This window comes from Pelobates fuscus, chromosome 3 (assembly GCF_036172605.1).
Source record: "Pelobates fuscus isolate aPelFus1 chromosome 3, aPelFus1.pri, whole genome shotgun sequence".
In the NCBI taxonomy this organism is placed as follows: domain Eukaryota; kingdom Metazoa; phylum Chordata; class Amphibia; order Anura; family Pelobatidae; genus Pelobates; species Pelobates fuscus.
This window is the reverse complement of record NC_086319.1, coordinates 70196065-70214124: the sequence shown is the minus strand read 5'-3', so window position 1 is coordinate 70214124 and position 18060 is coordinate 70196065. Positions and strand designations below refer to the sequence as shown.

General features: G+C 45.9%; 1 protein-coding gene across 1 annotated transcript in view; it reads left to right on the top strand.

The window, feature by feature from the left end:
* CFAP54 (cilia and flagella associated protein 54) overlaps nt 1-18060 on the top strand; it is a 311984-nt gene that overhangs the window by 278617 nt on the left and 15307 nt on the right. The window contains exons 63-64 of the mRNA XM_063446144.1: nt 1603-1758; nt 2122-2333. Coding sequence (XP_063302214.1) covers nt 1603-1758; nt 2122-2333 — 368 coding nt within the window. The remainder of the gene's footprint in view (nt 1-1602; nt 1759-2121; nt 2334-18060) is intronic.

Below are 18060 nucleotides of genomic sequence, written 5' to 3'. Positions count from 1 at the left end.
TGTGATCCTCCCTTGCAGGCAACACTTCCAGCTCAAGGAGAAGCCTTTTGGTGGCTAGACTGACTCTTTAATGGAATAACAGGAAAATAACAGATAGAGAGTGGAAATGCATTAGGAAGATTCTAATCAGTTCTATAAAGAAAAAAATGAGTGAAAGATGCAAGTGAGAGAGAGAAATTGCAGGGAATAGAGAAAAATAAATAATTAAGAAAATAGATGTTAACGTACCTAGGAAGTAAGAGTACCTGCTAACAATGTCTGAATAGTTTTTTCACTGATCAGAAATATAATTTTAAGTTAATATTCTGTATCACATTTCTAACAAATGCTTCACTCGATTAAATGCTAATTTCCTTTATGTGTAGATCATCTACATGACAGCTTAAGTACTTGGCAAATCCAGATTTATTTACGTCTGATTTATTGTCTAAAATTAAACTAATTAAAAAAATTGTTATCAGACACCTTTATTATAAATAATCTTTTTTTTTTTTTTTTTTTTGTCCAATCCTCCTTTTGTAACGATATAATTGCTACATTAACCTAGTATTTTAAAGAAGGGATTTTAATTAATCCTGGGATTTTAATATTTTACTTTCATAAGTTTCATAATAGATTAGTCCATATATATCTGTGCTCTGGAAGGTGTTAGTCTCCATAAAAAATAACATCTCTTTAGGAAATTATATTGTACTTTTACTAAGAATAAAAGAGATGTAAATGTATTACTGTATCTTCATGTTATATTCTTCTCCCATGTCCCTTTTGTAGCCTAGTGACCAACTAAAGTACTATAATTGCATAATATGATGCTATTACACAAAGTACAATACCCATACTACACATATATCAGCTATAAATCTACTAACCCCAAAATCACATAAAAATAAAATTATTGCAATAAACACCTAGAAGCAATGCTATGCGTACAGATATACAAAAACACAAAAATAAGTTAGCCCTTCATGCTCCCATAATCTGCTCCCACTACTCTTGGGCAGCAGCAATGACCATAGTACACATCAGCCTCAATACATACAGTAAAAACCAAAGAAAACATTTACCTATGCACTTTCCAAATCCCTAGGCATATTTAAATAAATGAAGGTTATTTATTAACTCCAATGGCCATCAATTGCAAGCCAACCTAACACGTCACAGCAAACCTCTTAGGTGGGTATTTTTCTAAACCCCTCCATACTTATTAACCCTTAATAGGGAAAACATGGGATAGGCGGCAGCATTGTAACATAGCTGTGTGATACAAAAGTGAATACAAATACACAAACCCAAGTCCTGCGCTCAGGTACAGGTATGGTATACCTGGTCTAATATTGTGTTGAGATTTGTAATTGCACAAGTGTAAACAAGGTGTCCCATTGCTGTAGCATCAACAGGGCCGTATTTTTAGGTCAAGTGCCTGTCGGTACAGAATTCTAAGGCGCCTCTGCTCTTCCTCCATAATCCCCCCCCCCCCCCTCCTCACCCCCCAAAATATGACCTGCCCTGCATGAACAATATGAGTCAGTTGTGTAACAGACCTTGAATAATTTTAACAACTTCTTTATTTAAAAAAATATATACATTTACTTCTTTTTATAGATGATGGTCAAATGAATATTTGGAGTCAAGACAGTTTTACTGCTGAAGGAGAAGGCGCTGCTGTGGACAATATGTACAAAGGAACACTATCCTGGGTTCACCTTGTCCGCTATCATAGTCATCTAATGAGGTTGATTAGCATGACCAGTCCGAGTGGTAGGACATTATTTTATCATACCTGTTTTTATTACTATTATTAAGTTATTGACTGGTGATACAGTTAAGCTCATCATCTTTTTTGGTTTTAAATGCTTGAAAAGATTTGGGCCTAAATACAAAATAGCTCTAAATCATTTTTTAAATGATGATTAGTATTTGTGTCACTGAATATCTAATTTAGTGATCGATAAGCTTTGGAATTACAGCTGCAGAATAAACATCACGTGAGACAAAATCAAAGCACTGCAGCGCCAAATGTTATCTATGGCTAACCTAAAAAACATTTAATTTGGCGTGCATTATGGGTAAATGTTTTCTTTATTTGCAAAAAAAATGCTAAATTCTATGTCATTATTGCAGGGTTCGCAAGACCAGTGGATAGCAGATGTTGTACAGGTGATTCACTGTACACATCTGTATTCAATAACGGAGTCATCGTGTGCTTTGCAGAAATGCACACGTTCCTGAAGAAGTACCTTAACGCTTATGACAAATGTTGTGTGGACGACTTCCCACAGGAGCTTCTCAAGGGTCTAGAGACGCCACTCACGGGATTCAACATGTCGATAACGGTAACTTATGTAATAGTAAACACTATAATCATAACTATGAAAAAAATTGTTATGTACACAGTTTCAGTTTGCTTGTTTTGTACTTTTTTTTTTCAATTTGTAGTTTTTTATTGATTTATCACAGGAAAAGGGGTACAGAAAGGAAAAAGGGGGGGGTAGGCTGACATTCACATTTCGTGTTTATCATTTTGGGTTCATCATTACATGGTTAATATGCCAATTATCCACATCAAATCCAACAGTTCAGACTAGCTAACACAAATTGATCTATTCTTGGTTTTCCCGTTACATTACATCACAGGCTTATTCAAGGATACTATACAAATGTTGTTCTGGTATGTGCGTTATCTGACACATTGGTAATATGTTTGCGAAAGTGTACCTCCCACGGGTTAATTACTCTGGTGACGGGGAGTAGCGTTATAGTGGTTACAGAAACATAAACCTATATGTGTGACTATGTCCAAATGGACACTCTTTAAGCGTTGATCAACATATCCCCACTATATGGCTGCTGTAGCCGTGTGAGAACCTTGGGGAAAACATGCACAGTATACATTAGATTAGACCGCTTGGCTATCTCTGTTATGGTACCTAGGCTGTGCTAATATCTGTGCTTGACCTGTCTTTCAATGGACAATTGACACATTTTGACACTCAAGTGCGATATTCAATGTACCACATTACAGTTTTGCCTTACTGATGAACTATTGTTCCGTAGTAAAAGAGGATAAAAGAGGGGGGGGGGTAACAAGGGTACAGAGATGGATTTGGAAGGAGGAGGGGAGGAGGGAGGAATGATCAAGGGGAACAAACAGCTGTCATTCTAACTTGAGTCACCTTTCGGCGATGCTTAGGTGTCCTGTAAGCATTCCCTGTTTGTACTTAGAGCCTTTGTTCTCTATGGCTGCACTCGGCCTATCATCCTTGTTATTATCTATAGGTATGCTCCATTGGGCTTCATCATTTGTAACATCAAAACTATAAACTTTACAACTATGTACATGTGGGTTACTACTTTCAGTGGTCCACTACGCTCCGCATGGGCGGCAACCTCTTCTAATTATGTGTTTCACTCCCCCTCCTTGCCCACTCTTATCACCCATTGAGTATGGGCTAAGTTGGCAAATTTGTTTGAGAGACTTTGTCTGTTCAATCCCTTTTCGTATACCAGATTCATGGTAATTTGCTGAAGCAGGGCCTCTTTGGTGGGTGCAAGATCCTGCTTCCATGCCCTAGCTATTAGGGTATTCGCTGATATGAGGATATGAAATAGTAAACGGGAGTCCGTGTTGTTGAGCTCCTCTAAACCCATAAATAGGAGTCCGCACTCCGGAGTAATTGTGAGTTCTCTACCCAGGGCCAATCCCGCTATTTCCTCCACCTCCCTTTAGTATTTTGTCAGTTGCGGGCATGTCCACCATATATGGTACATTGTTCCCCTGTCTCCCTGACATCTCCAGCATACACTAGAGGTATTTGGGTAGATTCTCGCCAATCGGTCCGGTACCATGTACCAGCGGTATTGGATTTTGCGCATCTGTTCCAAATGAGAGGCACAATTTGTCCTCTTTTTGTGTGCTACAAATGCTTTTCTCCATTGTAGTTCAGTGAAGGTCTTTCCTATGTCTTCCTGCCAAGCTACCTTAAATTTGTCTGGGGGGTCTGTGTGCGGTAGGATCAACATGTTATAAAGGGTGGATATCAGCTTTGTGGGCTATTTTGTGGCTGTACACATCTGTTCAATGTGTTTTGTGTTGGCCGTTTCAGTGGTAACGTTGGATCCCTGAAGCATGGACTTCAGCTGTAGGTATTGGAATATTGTGTTGTGTGGTAGCGTGTATTTCCATTGTAGGTCTGGGAAGTCAAGTAGTTTGTCGCTGTCATATAGGTGGCCGACCCTATTGCACCCCCTGCTTATCCAGGGGCGATAGTCAAAGGCTGGGTTTGCCAGATGAAGACTTTATAGGGGGGACACCTGCGCCCACCCCTTGTCTTGTACCCATTGGTTCATGGAAGTGTTCCATGTTTTCAGTAAAAGTCGTGTTGTGGGTGGCACGTCATGGTGAATTATTCTGTATCTGTGAGGTATCCAAAATAAATATCTCAGTCCTTTGGGGCATGCCCAATAGGCCTCCATTTCTACCCACTGTGGTACTGCCTCACTGGCGTGTGTTTGTATAGCATTGGCCAGGACAGCCGCTTTGTAATATTGTCTAACGTCCGGCATTCCTAGGCCCCCATTCTCTTGTGGCCTACACAGCACTTTCGCTGCTACTCTTACTTTTCGATGGGCCCATACGAAGCTTGTAAAGAGTCGCTGTGTATAATTGTCGGCAGTATTGACCCCAGCCGAAGTGCGTAGGTTTTGGCCAGGATTTTAACATCGGTGTTCAGTAGGGATATGGGCCTGAAGTTCTACGGGGTTGTGGGTGGCTTCCCTGGTTTGGGCAGTGTAACAATGTGCGCAGTTAACATCTCAGGGGGTAGCGTTCTATGGGCAGTGGCCTGTGTGTAGGCTTTGACTAAGTATGGCGCCAGGGTAGCGCTGAACTTCTTATAGTGTTATCTAACCCATCAGGTCCCGGGGCCTTGCCCGATGGTAGGGTCCTAATTAAATTTCTTATTTCCTCTTCACAGAGTGGTTTTGTGAGTTCCAATTGTTGTTGGACAGTTAATCGGGGCAAGTGCGTGTCTCTCACATACGCCTGTATGTCTCTCTCTATTGGTTGTGTGGTTGTGGGGTCCTGTCTCAAATTGTACAATTTGGCATAGTATCGTGCAAACTCGTCACTATTGGCTTTAGGGGTGGTAAGTTTCAGGCCCGTGTGTGAGGTTAGGTAAGCGATCTTTTGCGAGGCTTGTCGTGTTTTAAGTCTGTGCGCTAGAAGTTTGCTAGCCTTGTTGCCCTGGGCATATTGGTGTATTTTGAAGTGTTTCAGGTTGTGTTCTGTGCGTTCTAGGGCTTGTGTGTGCAGACTCCTAGTAATCTGAATTATGCGCCGGCGTCTGTCATCAGTGGGGGAGAGCTGATTCTCCAGATTTATGTCATAGAGTTCTTTTTGTAGTTCAAGTGTTAGTTTTTGTGACTGTTTTCGGAGGTATGAGGCCCGACGTATCAGTAGTCCCCGGACTACTGGCTTATGGGCCATCCAGACCGTTGTGGATGAGACATCCGGTGTCTCATTTTCCACAAAATACTGTTTCATTTGTGTGGTCAGGTCAGCCACGAATTGTGGATTGAGAAGGAGAGAATCATTGATTCTCCATGGGCTACGGTGTTTGAAGTCATATAGGTCTTTCATTTCCAGTAGTACTGGCGCATGATCTGACCATGTAATATGTTCTATGTTGCAGTTTAGGTTTTGGTTGAGGTGTGAGCCCTGGAGGAGAAATCCATCTATCCTAGAGTATGAGTTGTGGACGGGTGAAAAATGAGTGTATGCTTTCTCCGAGGGATGTGTAATTCTCCATGTATCGTAGTAGTGGTTCGTGTGTAGTAGGGTCTGGAGGGCCCTGCTCTGGCGTCTAAGGGTTTTGTATCTACCATTAGATCGGCTCAGGGTCGTGTCCATGGTCGGGTCAAAAATGTGGTTGAAGTCACCACAAATGAGTGTGACTCCTTGTTGTATAGGCGCTAGAATTTGAAATATTTTTGTGTAGGAAGTTCCTCTGGTTTTGATTGGGCGCGTATATACTTGCAATGGTGTACTCTATGTCATTGATCGTTCCCACTATTACTACGTATCTGCCCATCTGATCTACATGTTGTGATTTTAGGGAGAAAGAGACGTGTTTACTTATCATGATAGAGGTACCCCTAGCTTTAGTTGGGGAGGTAGAGTGGAATTGGTGTGGATAGTCGAGCTCCATAATTTTGGGATGTCATTGGTGCGGAAGTGGGTCTCCTGCAGGCACACCACGTCTGTGCCATGCTGTTTGAGCTCTCGGAGCAATAGGTGTCTCTTAGTCGGGATATTCAATCCCCTCACATTATGTGTGTATATTTTCATGGAGGGTCAGACAGGAAGGGTTGTGCTTTGCATTGAGAGTGTATGTTTGATACAGGATGGCCCGTTCCTCCCAGTGCCATCAAGCAGAGCGGGCCTATCCCTAGGGTCTGTAGCGACTTTCCACAGGTGCCCTGGTAGTATGTGGTGCGTAGTGTCGCGCCTCCGTGGATGAGAACGCGTGCTCCCTTGTGATCGTTAGAACTGGGACCACCCACTCGGTCCCATTCCCAGTCCCCAGCGGTGTGGGCAACGGGCCCCCACCCACTGAGCCTTGCAACCTGAAAACATAACCAAACAACAAAGAAAGTATTTACAAGGTGGAACCATGCCCTGTTTAAGGCTCGGCACTTCATCCAAGCGCCTTGGGGGTAGAAGTCTATCACTTCTATGCCTGGGGGGGGGTAGATGCGCTATGCGCCGGCCTATTCGACTATGGCAGTATGCATATTTAGGTTAATAAAACGTGTTGTTGTTTTTGTTGTTTTTTTTTTAGAAATATTTAAGAAAACCTCAGTTGACCATTAGATTAGATGTCGGGGTTCCTATGGTTACCTCTTAGGGATCCCAATTGCGTCCCTACACAGGGTTAACCCTAACATCTCCACCCATCATGCCTGCTCACTGGTGCTATACCCACCCTGCTTACCGTACACTCAATATGGGAATTAACTAGATACGGGCACATCCATGGGTAATCAATATTACAGAGACATTGTGAGTGTGGGATTTATTTTCTGCCGTTCTTTTTTGTGGCAATTGCTCAGTTTAGGCCTGTTGGCGCGGAGCTGCGTTCACATGCGACTGCTCCCGTCGGTGTCCAGGCCACCCCCCCGCTTGTTTTGTACTTAAAAGGACATGCATCACTTTCAGACAACTGTCTCATTCAAAAGATTTAGCTTAGAATGAGACAGTCACTTCATGCTTACAAAAGCAGGTAAGTATTTTTTTTTCATATTTACCTGCTGCTTCTTCTTTTTTATGCTTTCCGCACTCCAGGGGGGGACACTGATCTAACCAAGTGTCTTTTCCCTAGGAATGCTGGAAGAGTGCATTGGGCATGCATGACAGAATTACACATGTAACAGGGAACGAAAAGAAGGCGTCAGTGTGACCATGCAGGACAGGATTCAGTTTTGAGTTTCTGTCCTGCTGCACAATCATACCCGGTTTTTGTCATTAGTTCACTGGTCTGAAACTGAGATGGTAGGCAAGGGGCAGAGGGGTGAATGCTGAAGAACTCCCCAAGCTGAGAGACGAGGCCAATCTTGCCATTTGACCAAGTTTACAGTTAGTGTATAAATGGTTATTACATACTTTTCAATGTTTTTCATGCTATATTTTTTTTGTATATTTGTTTAAAAGTGTTTTTTGGCATTTTTGCTATCTGTGTGTTTAACATTTTTTTCACCTTTTTTTTCAAAGTTTGCAATATTGATTTTTATTTATTGATTGATTTTACATACATGCATTTTTGGTTTATATATTTTTTAAATCACACGTGTGCCATTGTAATACAATTCTCTTAACTGTACTCGGCAACATCTCCTGAGTGCAACAATATCCAAAATACCTTTTGTAAAGAATCAATCCTTATCCCATCCCTAATGCTAAACCAAACCTTAATCTTCAGCCAACCCCTAATCCTAAACCTAACCAAGATCATAATCGGAATCCTAACCGTAACAATAATGTTAGGATTCCCTCTGTTGATTTCAGCAGAGATATTCACTTTCTGATTTCAACAGAGTCCTTGCAAACCCTAATTCTAAACCTACATTTAAACATAAACCTTATTCTAAACGCAATACTATTTCTAACGTTTTATCTTAATCTCAAGGGTTTAATGTCAGTGCAAATATTAGCAAAGGGAATTCTATGCTAAAACAGTAAAAAAAATGGTATGTTGCTGCTAAATACTGTCTGTTTTCAGCATTACAAGGAAACATTGTGATTGATGCAGGGTATCTGGCAAAGCACAGCACCATTCAAATGGCATGGAGGCATGCTGGGAGCTGTTGAGAACCTTGTTTATTCCCAATGACCAGCTGTTCTCCATTGATTTAAATGGCTGTATGCAGTGCTCACTTTGAATGCTGCATACAGCTCATCAGTCAGTGCCACTTATTGTGGACCCAGGTGAACAACCAGGTATTAATTGATACTTGGTTCTTATTGGTGTGAGCAGGTATTTAAACTCTGCTCACACCAAGTTGAATCATCAGGGGGATTTAAATCCCCATGTAAAAAGAGTGTAACTTTCATGTTGAGCGCTACATGCAGCTCATCTGTTAGTGTGGGACCACCAAATTTGGCCCCAGCTGACAGAGAGGATGCCCACATATACAGTCCCTGCTGGTAAAATACCACATTATGGAATTATCCTGTCATGGATCCTTAAGGGAAGGACATCCATGACAGAAAATTGCAGTGGTTTTAACCAATGCAATGTAAAGGATAGCTGTTTAGTACATATAAAAGATGTATGGTGTATACTGCGCCCAAAATTTATACGTACATGAATCTTCAAGGGGTACAGTACTTTGAACCTCAGAATAATAAAAAAGACAATAATGGTACAGTACAATATGATAAGGTACAAATCACACAGATAGCAACTATATAGGAACCACTCACATTTGATTGAGCTATCTAAGAGCTCTGCTGTATTTCGCGTGGACGGTATAATCCCCGTCTAAGGATATGTGTTGGTTTAGGCAGTGCCGGTGCTCCAAATGAAATTCAGATATGCGTGGTATATATGGAGGCTAGAAAAAGCAAGAAAACTCCAACGGTATGTTAAGTACTGATGAATAAAATTAAATAAGAAGTAATTTACTTACACTTGCTAGAGCAAGACTTGATCTAGTTAAAACGGCCTGGGTAGTATAATTCCTCCCACCTATGGATATGCTGGTACCAGGTAGCAAGCAAAAAACAAATAGTTAAAGGGACTCTATAGTCTACATATAAAAGCAAGAAAGACAGGTCCCCCAGCCTTCGTTCTTGCTTTTATATGTACTTTCAAATATAAAAAATCATTTTCGATGCTTTTTGATATTAAAAACTTACCTCTGTTCCAGCGCCGAGCTCCCAGCCATGCCGCGCCCCCTTTTTCGTCAAAATGACGAAATCGCGGGGCCCAATACGACGCTTCTCTGAGAGAAGCGTCATTGCTCCCTTGTGCGCATGCGCGACTTCGACGCACATGCGCACAGACTTCAGAGGGCGGCATACATGCCGCCCTCTGAAGTTCTGAGCGCACTACCGCGCTTGCGCGCGGTGTGCGCGGCCGCGAGCTGAGCTGGCTGACAGCTCAGCTCGCGGTTTTCGCCCGCCCCCTCTCCTCTCTGACAGGCTGGAGAGAGAAGGCGCACACACAGTGCCTTCTCTCTCCTGCACACGTCAGAAGTATCTTAATACGTCTGACGTGTACAGGGCCTTTTTAGGGCCCTGCATGATAGGAAGTCCCTCTGGTGGCCGTCTGAGTGACGGCCACTGGAGGTATTCCTATCAATCAATGTAAACACTGTATTTTCTCTGAAAATACAGTGTTTACATTAGATTGCCTGCAGGGAGCTATAGATCTCACCTGAACAAATACATTAAGCTGTAGTTGTTCAGGTGACTATAGTGTCCCTTTAAATATAAAAAAAGTAACTATTTATTGAACAAAGAGTAAAAGCAATGAAATAATCTAAAAATAGGTATAGAAGTCCCACTTTAGTAGATATGGCAATGCTTGCATTGCAGGGTTGAATACTCCTCTGGTGCACGTCTACCTGGCAGCCAATAGAGGTGCTTTCGCTATGAGAACCAAGTCATACTCCAATAGGTGCACATACTCTTCTATGAGGAGCACTGGATTGAACTTTTAAAAGCATCTTTGTGATGTTGCGGGAGGCAGATTGGTAAGTAAAACCTTTAGATATAGGGGGAGGCCAGAATCTAAATAAAGAGGAGAAGACTATAGCGTTAGGAATAAAGTTTTTTTTCTAATGCTAAAATGTTCCTTTATTGCTGAATGAGGGTCTCCGGAAGCCAGCAGCCCGATGGAGATTGATTTCTATCTTAGGTATACTAATTTATACCAGCAATGGGTGACTGTAATATGCTAAGAGCAATCGGCTGACACTTTCAGCCAATCACTTCTGTCCATGTCTGCTTGGCCAAATTAAGAAGGATTAGCTTGAGCAGCCCATACCCTTACTCAGTGATGAACCATTGAAATTTGATTTAGACGTAAATGTTGTCTCCAGGCACTATTACCACATGTGGAAGCCAAAGAAAATACATGAAATCAAATTGTGTCTCTGGCAAGCTTCATAGAGTGTTATCAATTCACTACAGTAGATAAACCAAGTAAAAAATAAACGATCAGTTAAGATATTTAACGTTATGCATAAAAGGTTTACTGTTTGCTTTTCACCCCGTGATATCGTGTACAAGATATGGACAGAGAATACTGGTTTATATCCCGAATAATTGTCAATGTAATTTCTTTATAACCAAAGTGGGAAGCTTCCTTTATTAGCTTAGAATGTATAAAGAGGGACACGTCTATCCACACAGCTGGCATGATAGGGCATGGTGGAATTTGTATCCTGGTGTCTGTATATGTATCCGTTCATATGTATATTCAGGTATTCTTGAGTCGAAGACTGGATCACTGAATGGAGAACCCTGTTTTTTTTTTTTTGCGACTTTATTCTATGTTCCTTTAGTTTCTTCCTATCCACCTCAGTGTACCTGTTTGTAGGATTATACTTTTCATATCTGTCTGTCACATGTCTCTTTCATTGCTGGCTCCCTTACCATCAGTGTGGCTCTTTCAATCTGCCTGTCACTCCTCAATGTACATTTTCTTATTCAGCTTTCACTCCAGCTGTCATCCTTCTGTCTCTCTGGAGAAACATTTTGAAAAGGTTCAGTGGAAATTAGGATGGGGGAGATTCAACAACAGTTCATATATATACATGTGCTTCTATATATAATGTATGCACCATATATTTATGAACCTAAAGGAATACTGACTTTTTTTTACTCCAGTGCTTCAAATTATATGTGATCTAATGAAGATATTGTGTAATCAGAATTAACAGACATTGTCACCTCTCTTGTTCGCTCACATTGCATTCTTAAAATGCAAAGTGAGCGAACAAAAGAAAAATCTAAATTCAAACGTTATTTAGTGTGACCACCATTTGGCTTCAATACAGCATCACTTCTTCTAGGTACACTTACACAAGGTTTGGTATATTGTAGGCATATAGTCAGGTACGTGATTAAACAGTTATACCAAACAGGTGCTAATAATTCATAATTTTATATAAATATTATTTAACATAATTGTTACGTGAATCAGAAATAGCTGTGCAGGAAGAACAAAATTGAGTGAGGAACAGACAAACTCACAAGGTGAGGTTGCTGAAGACAATTTAAAGGGATTCTCTAGTGCCAGGAAAACAAACCTGTTTTCCTGGCACTGTAGAACACTGGAGTGCCCCCCTCCCTCGCGTCCCCCCTCCCTCCCTTCGGATGGTCAGGGAGCGTTTGTAGCGTGATGTGGGGGTTGTCGTGTGGTGTAGGAGGTACGGGGCGGGCTGGAAGGGTGGGACATTGTCCGTGAACATGGCCACCATGGCAGCTATTTTCTCCCAGAACGGTACTATGAGTGGGCATTCCCACCATATGTGGAGAAAGGATCCTGTCCCTCTCTTACACCTCCAGCAGAAGCCGTCCGCATCCAAATGCATTCTCTGTAAGCGTTCTGGGGTCAGGTACCACTGTGTGAGAACCTTGTAGGCAGTTTCTTGGGTTTTGCTAGCGATTGCGCAATGGTGTACTAGGTCGCAGATCTTGTGCCACTGGGTCTCGGTAAATGTTTCCCCTATGGTAGTCTCCCATTTGGACATGAAGGGGGGTGGGGGGTGTCCCTGTTGTCGTTGTAGCATGGAGTAGAGGTAGGAAATACTATGGGGCATGGGCTCCGGGTCCTGGCACAGTTGTTCGACTGGCGTAAGGTCCCTATATACGTCTGGATGTTGTGGTATAGCGGTGATGTAGGTCTTAATTTGGGTGTATCTAAACGTTGTCATGAAGGGCTGGGTGGGTGTGTCTGTGAGCGTCTGTAGGGACACGATTTTCCCATTGGCGGTCATGTCTCGGAGTCTGGGTATGGTTTGAGGGAGGACGCAGCAGAGGCTCCCCGGTCTTACCCCCGGTTCAAACTCCGGATTGTACGCCAGAGGTAGTAGCGGGGATGGGAAGGAGGAGAGGCGTAGTTTCCTCGCTTGTGAGTGCCATACGCTTAGGGTGGCGGCGGTGAAGGGTTGTTGGTGGACTAGCCGCCTACCAATCGGTGGATCCAGCCATAGGAGGGCTGAAAGGGGCCTGCCTGCGTGGTGTGTTTCGATGGCCTTCCAGGGTTTGCTAATCCCCTCTTTTGCCCATTCCAGGACTCGTTGCATGTGGCATGCTTGGTAATACAGTTTGAAATCAGGAACGGCCAGGCCTCCTGCCGTTTTAGGGAGTGTGAGTTGTGTGTATTTGAGTCTGGGTTTAGTGCCCTTCCAGATAAATTTAATGAGGAGGGTGCGGAGTGCGGAGAAGAATGTGGTGGGGAGTTGGAGTGGTAGTGTCTGGGATAGGTAAAGTACCCGTGGGAGGATGTTCATTTTGGCAATGGCCACCCTGCCGAGCCAGGAAAAGTGAGGTGTGGCCCATTCCGTGAGGTTCTTTCGTAGTGTTGCCATCAGTGGGGTGAAGTTCATATGGTAAAGTTTGGATAGGTCGGCCGTGAGCTTCACCCCCAGGTATTTGATAGCGGCGTCCTGCCATTGGAAGGGAAAATTTTGTCGAATTTGGTCTGCCCTCTTCCGGGGGAAGCCAATGTTAAGTATTTAGCGTAATTTATCTTGAGGTTGGCGATTTGGCCGTATGTCTTAAACTCTGCCATGAGGTTTGGGAGGGAGATTTCTGGGTTCGTTATAAAAAATAGCATATCGTCCGCATATGCTGTGATTTTGTGGTGGTCTGCCTCCACCGCCACCCCCGAGATATCTGGGTTGTCCCTTACCGCTTGTAGGAAGGGCTCCAGGGCCAGGATGAACAAAAGCGGTGACAGAGGGCAGCCCTGCCTGGTTCCATTCCTGACCGGGAATGCATCTGTATAAACCCCATTTATGCACACCCTGGCCGTGGGGGACGAGTAGAGGGCTTCTATCCACTGGCGCATGTGGGTCCCCAGGCCAACGTGTTCCAGTACCGAGAACAGGTAGTCCCACGCCACCCTATCGAAGGCCTTCTCCGCGTCCGTAGAGAGGAGGAGAAGGCTCTCTGAGGTGCGCTGTGCGTGGTGGATCAGGGAGAGGGCCCGGACAGTATTGTCCCGGGCTTCCCTGTGGGGGACGAATCCCACCTGGTCCGGTGAGATTAAGTCTGATATGTGTGGATTCAACCTTGTAGCTAGTATTTTAGCGAATAGGCGTAGGTCGCAGTTAAGTAACGATATTGGTCGGTAGCCCGTGCACCGTTCGGGATCTCCCCCCTCCTTTGGCAGCAGGACGATATTGGCCGCTAGTGTTTGCTGGGGGATAGTATTTCCCTCTGTTATAGAGTTGAAGGCCGAGATAAATTGGGGGGACAAAGTGGCCAGGAAGGTTTTGTAGTATTTGAGGGGGAGGCCGTCTGGGCCTGGGCTTTTGCCGGTCTTCGAGGATTTGATGGCTAGGGCCAGTTCCCCCTCCATAAGGGGCGCCTCCAGAGCCTCCGCTGCGTCTGAGGAGAGTTTAGTTTTAGTGTATTTAGAGAGGTATGCGTTCCTGTGGGTCGTTCCCACTTTAGGGTCCGCCCGAGGAGTGTGGGGGGGGATCGCGTAAAGGTCCGTGTAGAAGCGGGTTACAGCTGTAGCGATTTGATCTGGCATGTGGTGTAGTTGGCCTGCGGTGTCGCGCATACGTGCAATATATGTCATGGATCGTTTTTTGTTGATCATTCTGGCCAACAACCTACCGCACTTATCTCCCTCTGTGTAGAAGAATGATTTAGTGCGTTGGAGGGCCCTAGTGCACGATTGCCGCAGGGTCCGTGCTAGTTCTTCACGGGCTGTTGTGAGTTCCCTGAGAAGTGTGTCGTCTAGTGTTCGCTTGTGGGCCTGTGTTAGGGTCCCTATCTTGGCCGTTAGTTCTCGGATCGTGTGGTCCCGTGCCTTCTTCAGGGCAGAGGAGTGTGAGATGAGGATCCCTCTTATCACACACTTGTGGGCCTCCCATGTCATGAGGGGGGACGTGTCCTGCGGTAAGTTCTCAGCGAAGTAGTTCGTCAGGGCTTGTTGTATGTCTTGGGCCACCTGCGGGTTGGATAGGAGGTTTTCGTGTAGCCGCCATGTCATGGTTTTGGGTTTGTGTAGTGGCGATGTGAGTTGGATTGTGAGTGGTGCGTGGTCGGACCACATTGTCTCCCCTATGGCAGAGTCCCGCAGTCTGGGTAGATAGTAGTATGGCAGAAAGAAATAGTCGATGCGTGTGTAGCAGTCATTCGGGGTCGAATAGAAGGTGTAGTCCCTAGCTGTCGGGTGTGTCGCCCTCCAACAATCTGTAAGCCTGTACTGGTGGAGAAGTTTACGAATTTTAAGCAGTGTGTGGGGGGGTGTCGATGAGTGCCCCTGGATGCGTCCATCGTCGGGTGTAGAGCAATGTTGAAGTCCCCGCCCAGGACCAGACAGCCCGTCGTGACAGGGCGTAACCTGTAGTTCGTCAGGGCTTGTTGTACGTCTTGGGCCACCTGCGGGTTGGATAGGAGGTTTTCGTGTAGCCGCCATGTCATGGTTTTGGGTTTGTGTAGTGGCGATGTGAGTTGGATTGTGAGTGGTGCGTGGTCGGACCACATTGTCTCCCCTATGGCAGAGTCCCGCAGTCTGGGTAGATAGTAGTATGGCAGAAAGAAATAGTCGATGCGTGTGTAGCAGTCATTCTGGGTCGAATAGAAGGTGTAATCCCTAGCTGTCGGGTGTGTCGCCCTCCAACAATCTGTAAGCCTGTACTGGTGGAGAAGTTTACGAATTTTAAGCAGTGTGTGGGGGGGTGTCGATGAGTGGCCCCTGGATGCGTCCATCGTCGGGTGTAGAGCGATGTTGAAGTCCCCGCCCAGGACCAGACAGCCCGTCGTGAAGTCGTGAAGGGCCCGGAGTGTGTCCCGGAGGAATCTGTCCTGTCGCGTGTTCGGGGCGTAGATGTTGGCAAAGGTGTAGGTTTCGTCCAGGATTTTACCTCTGACGAATATGTATCTGCCCAAGTTATCAGTCATGGTCGAGTCAGCTACGAAGGGTATGGATTTGTGTAGGAGTATTGCTGTCCCCCTAGATTTCCCATCCGGGTTATTGCTGTAGAAGCCTTGGGTGTATATATGGTTGCAGAGTTTCGGAGCTGCGTTGGTTTTAAAGTGGGTTTCTTGGAGGTAGATCACATGGGCTCTGGTTTTCCGGCCGAGGTGTAGCGCGTGTGACCTCTTTTCGGGGAGTTAAGCCCTTAGCGTTTAGGGATAGGAAGTTGAGTGGGGCCAGTACGTATTTGGGTGCGGGTGTAGCCATGATGTCAAGTCCCGCGGGTGTCTTAGTCGCCCCGGTCGGAGGGGACGGGTGATGGCCCAGGTAGGTAGAGCCCAGTCCGGGGGAAGCAGGGCGGGGGAGCGGATATCTCCGTGCGGAGGGGGCCGCCCCCGCAATGGAACCGAGGCACCGGTGTCAGGGGGGTAGAGATCCCCCGGCCCGGAGACCGGAGTGGGGGATAGCCCCCCCTATGCAATAGACACCGACCTCACGGGGAGTGGAAGGCGCCTTGTCAACCCGCCAACAGTGGCGGCTGTGGGTCAAAACAGAACACCAACGGGTGTAACTTAAACTTGTGAAAACTGGTGTCACGCCCCCGGGGCGAGTCTCCCAGGGTATGGTCGGGTTCCAGCTGTAACTGTAACCTGTTGCGTGTCTGCAAGGACTCGCCCCCGGGTCCCGACGTTGTCCTATCTAAAGGGAAGATGCACTAGCCTACACAGGGCGTAACCCCCTTTCTACCGTGCGGATGTTTAGGCTGTTGGTGGATCCCCCCCTTTCCCATTCCCCCTATGCGCATCAGTGTAGCCCCGTGGTGCTGTTCCTCCGTCCCTGAAAGGATTATGGGAAGCCTACGTCCCCCCGGAGGGTAACCCCTTGTGGGTTCCCCCTTCTGTGTGGTGTTGGGCTGCGTCCCTCTGGTTGCAGCACGTCACTGCGTCTCTCTGGTTGTGTACGCGGGCGCTCATACTATGTTGCATATAGAACTGTACTCTGGTGTAGTGTGGTCAGGTGCCTATCCAGTGTTGCATGCGAGCCCCTAAACCCTGGGGACTTGCGCGTGTGCCGAACCTGCGGTATGAGTAGTAGCCAGGTGTGGGACATGCAGGAGCATATGTCGTGTTGTGCCCAGTCCCATGGTGTTAGAAGCGTGTGCTAGTGTGTGCGCAGGGTGACATGTGCACCAGGGGGCACTTGTCCGCCTGCGCAGGCAGGTCTACACATATTTACACATTCACATATATACACCATATATACACATTGGTTCATGAATTGTAATAGACCAGTCTAACAGAAGCAGCCTACACCATATTATACAGAGCTAAAGCGATGAAAGGTGCCATGTCCAAAAGGGAGCCCCACAAATAGAGAGGCCTGGGAGCAGTTCCCAGGGAAAACATTTCATGTTATAGACAATGCCATGGACAATTTGAGCGTGCGCGGGCGTGCACATGCGTCCACCCACCGGCCATGGAGCAATGCGAGCCCGTGCCGGCATGTTTAAAGCGGTCAGTGTAATGCAGTAAACAATTGTGGCGTGTGTGGGCGGTTAAGCCATGGTACCCGCTCTGCAGTTAGCAGTTTTGGTGGTGACGGGCGCATGCCCACGGCCGCGCCCCTGTATGGCCTGGCTGCAGGTGAGGGTGACATGTGCACCAAGGAGCGCTGTTAGCCTGCGCTGGCGGATCTACACCCATATACACAATATATCATTATATAACATTTGTTCAAGTAGTGCAGTAGACAAGTTTAACAGAAGCAGGTGCATATACCATATTATACAGAAATAAAACAATGAAAGGTACTAGAGGTGCATGTCCAAAAGGGAGCCCCACAAATAGAGAGACCTGAGAACAGCTCCTAGGAAAGACATCTCATGTTATATACAATGCAATGGCCAATTTGCGCGGGCGTGCATATGGGTCTATACGCCAGCCATGGGGCAATGTGAGCCTGCGCCGGCACGTTTACAGCGGTCAGTGTAATGCAGTGGACAACTGTGGCGTGTGTGGGTGTCTATGCCATGGTACCCGCTCTGCAGTGAGCAGTTTTAGTGGTGGCGAGCGCAGAGACAGTGGTGTGCAGCAGGGGGCGGGGGTAGCTGTGACCTGTGCGTGCGAATGTTATGCGGCGCCGTGGATAATTATGGCATGCGCTGGCGCATAAGCGGTGGGCAGTTGCAGCATGCGTGGGCGCCACAGAGACACGGTGCAGGAGGTGCTCCCAGCGGGCCAGTATCAACATTGGCGGACATTGCCATGTACTACAGTCCCCGACCCCATCGGGGCAGACAGGGCCCTCATGTCCATGGTCGTGCTTCTGTGTGGCCTGGCTGTAGGTGGGGTGCAACTGTCCACCCGGCAAGAGGTGCAGTTCTGTGGGGTGGAGA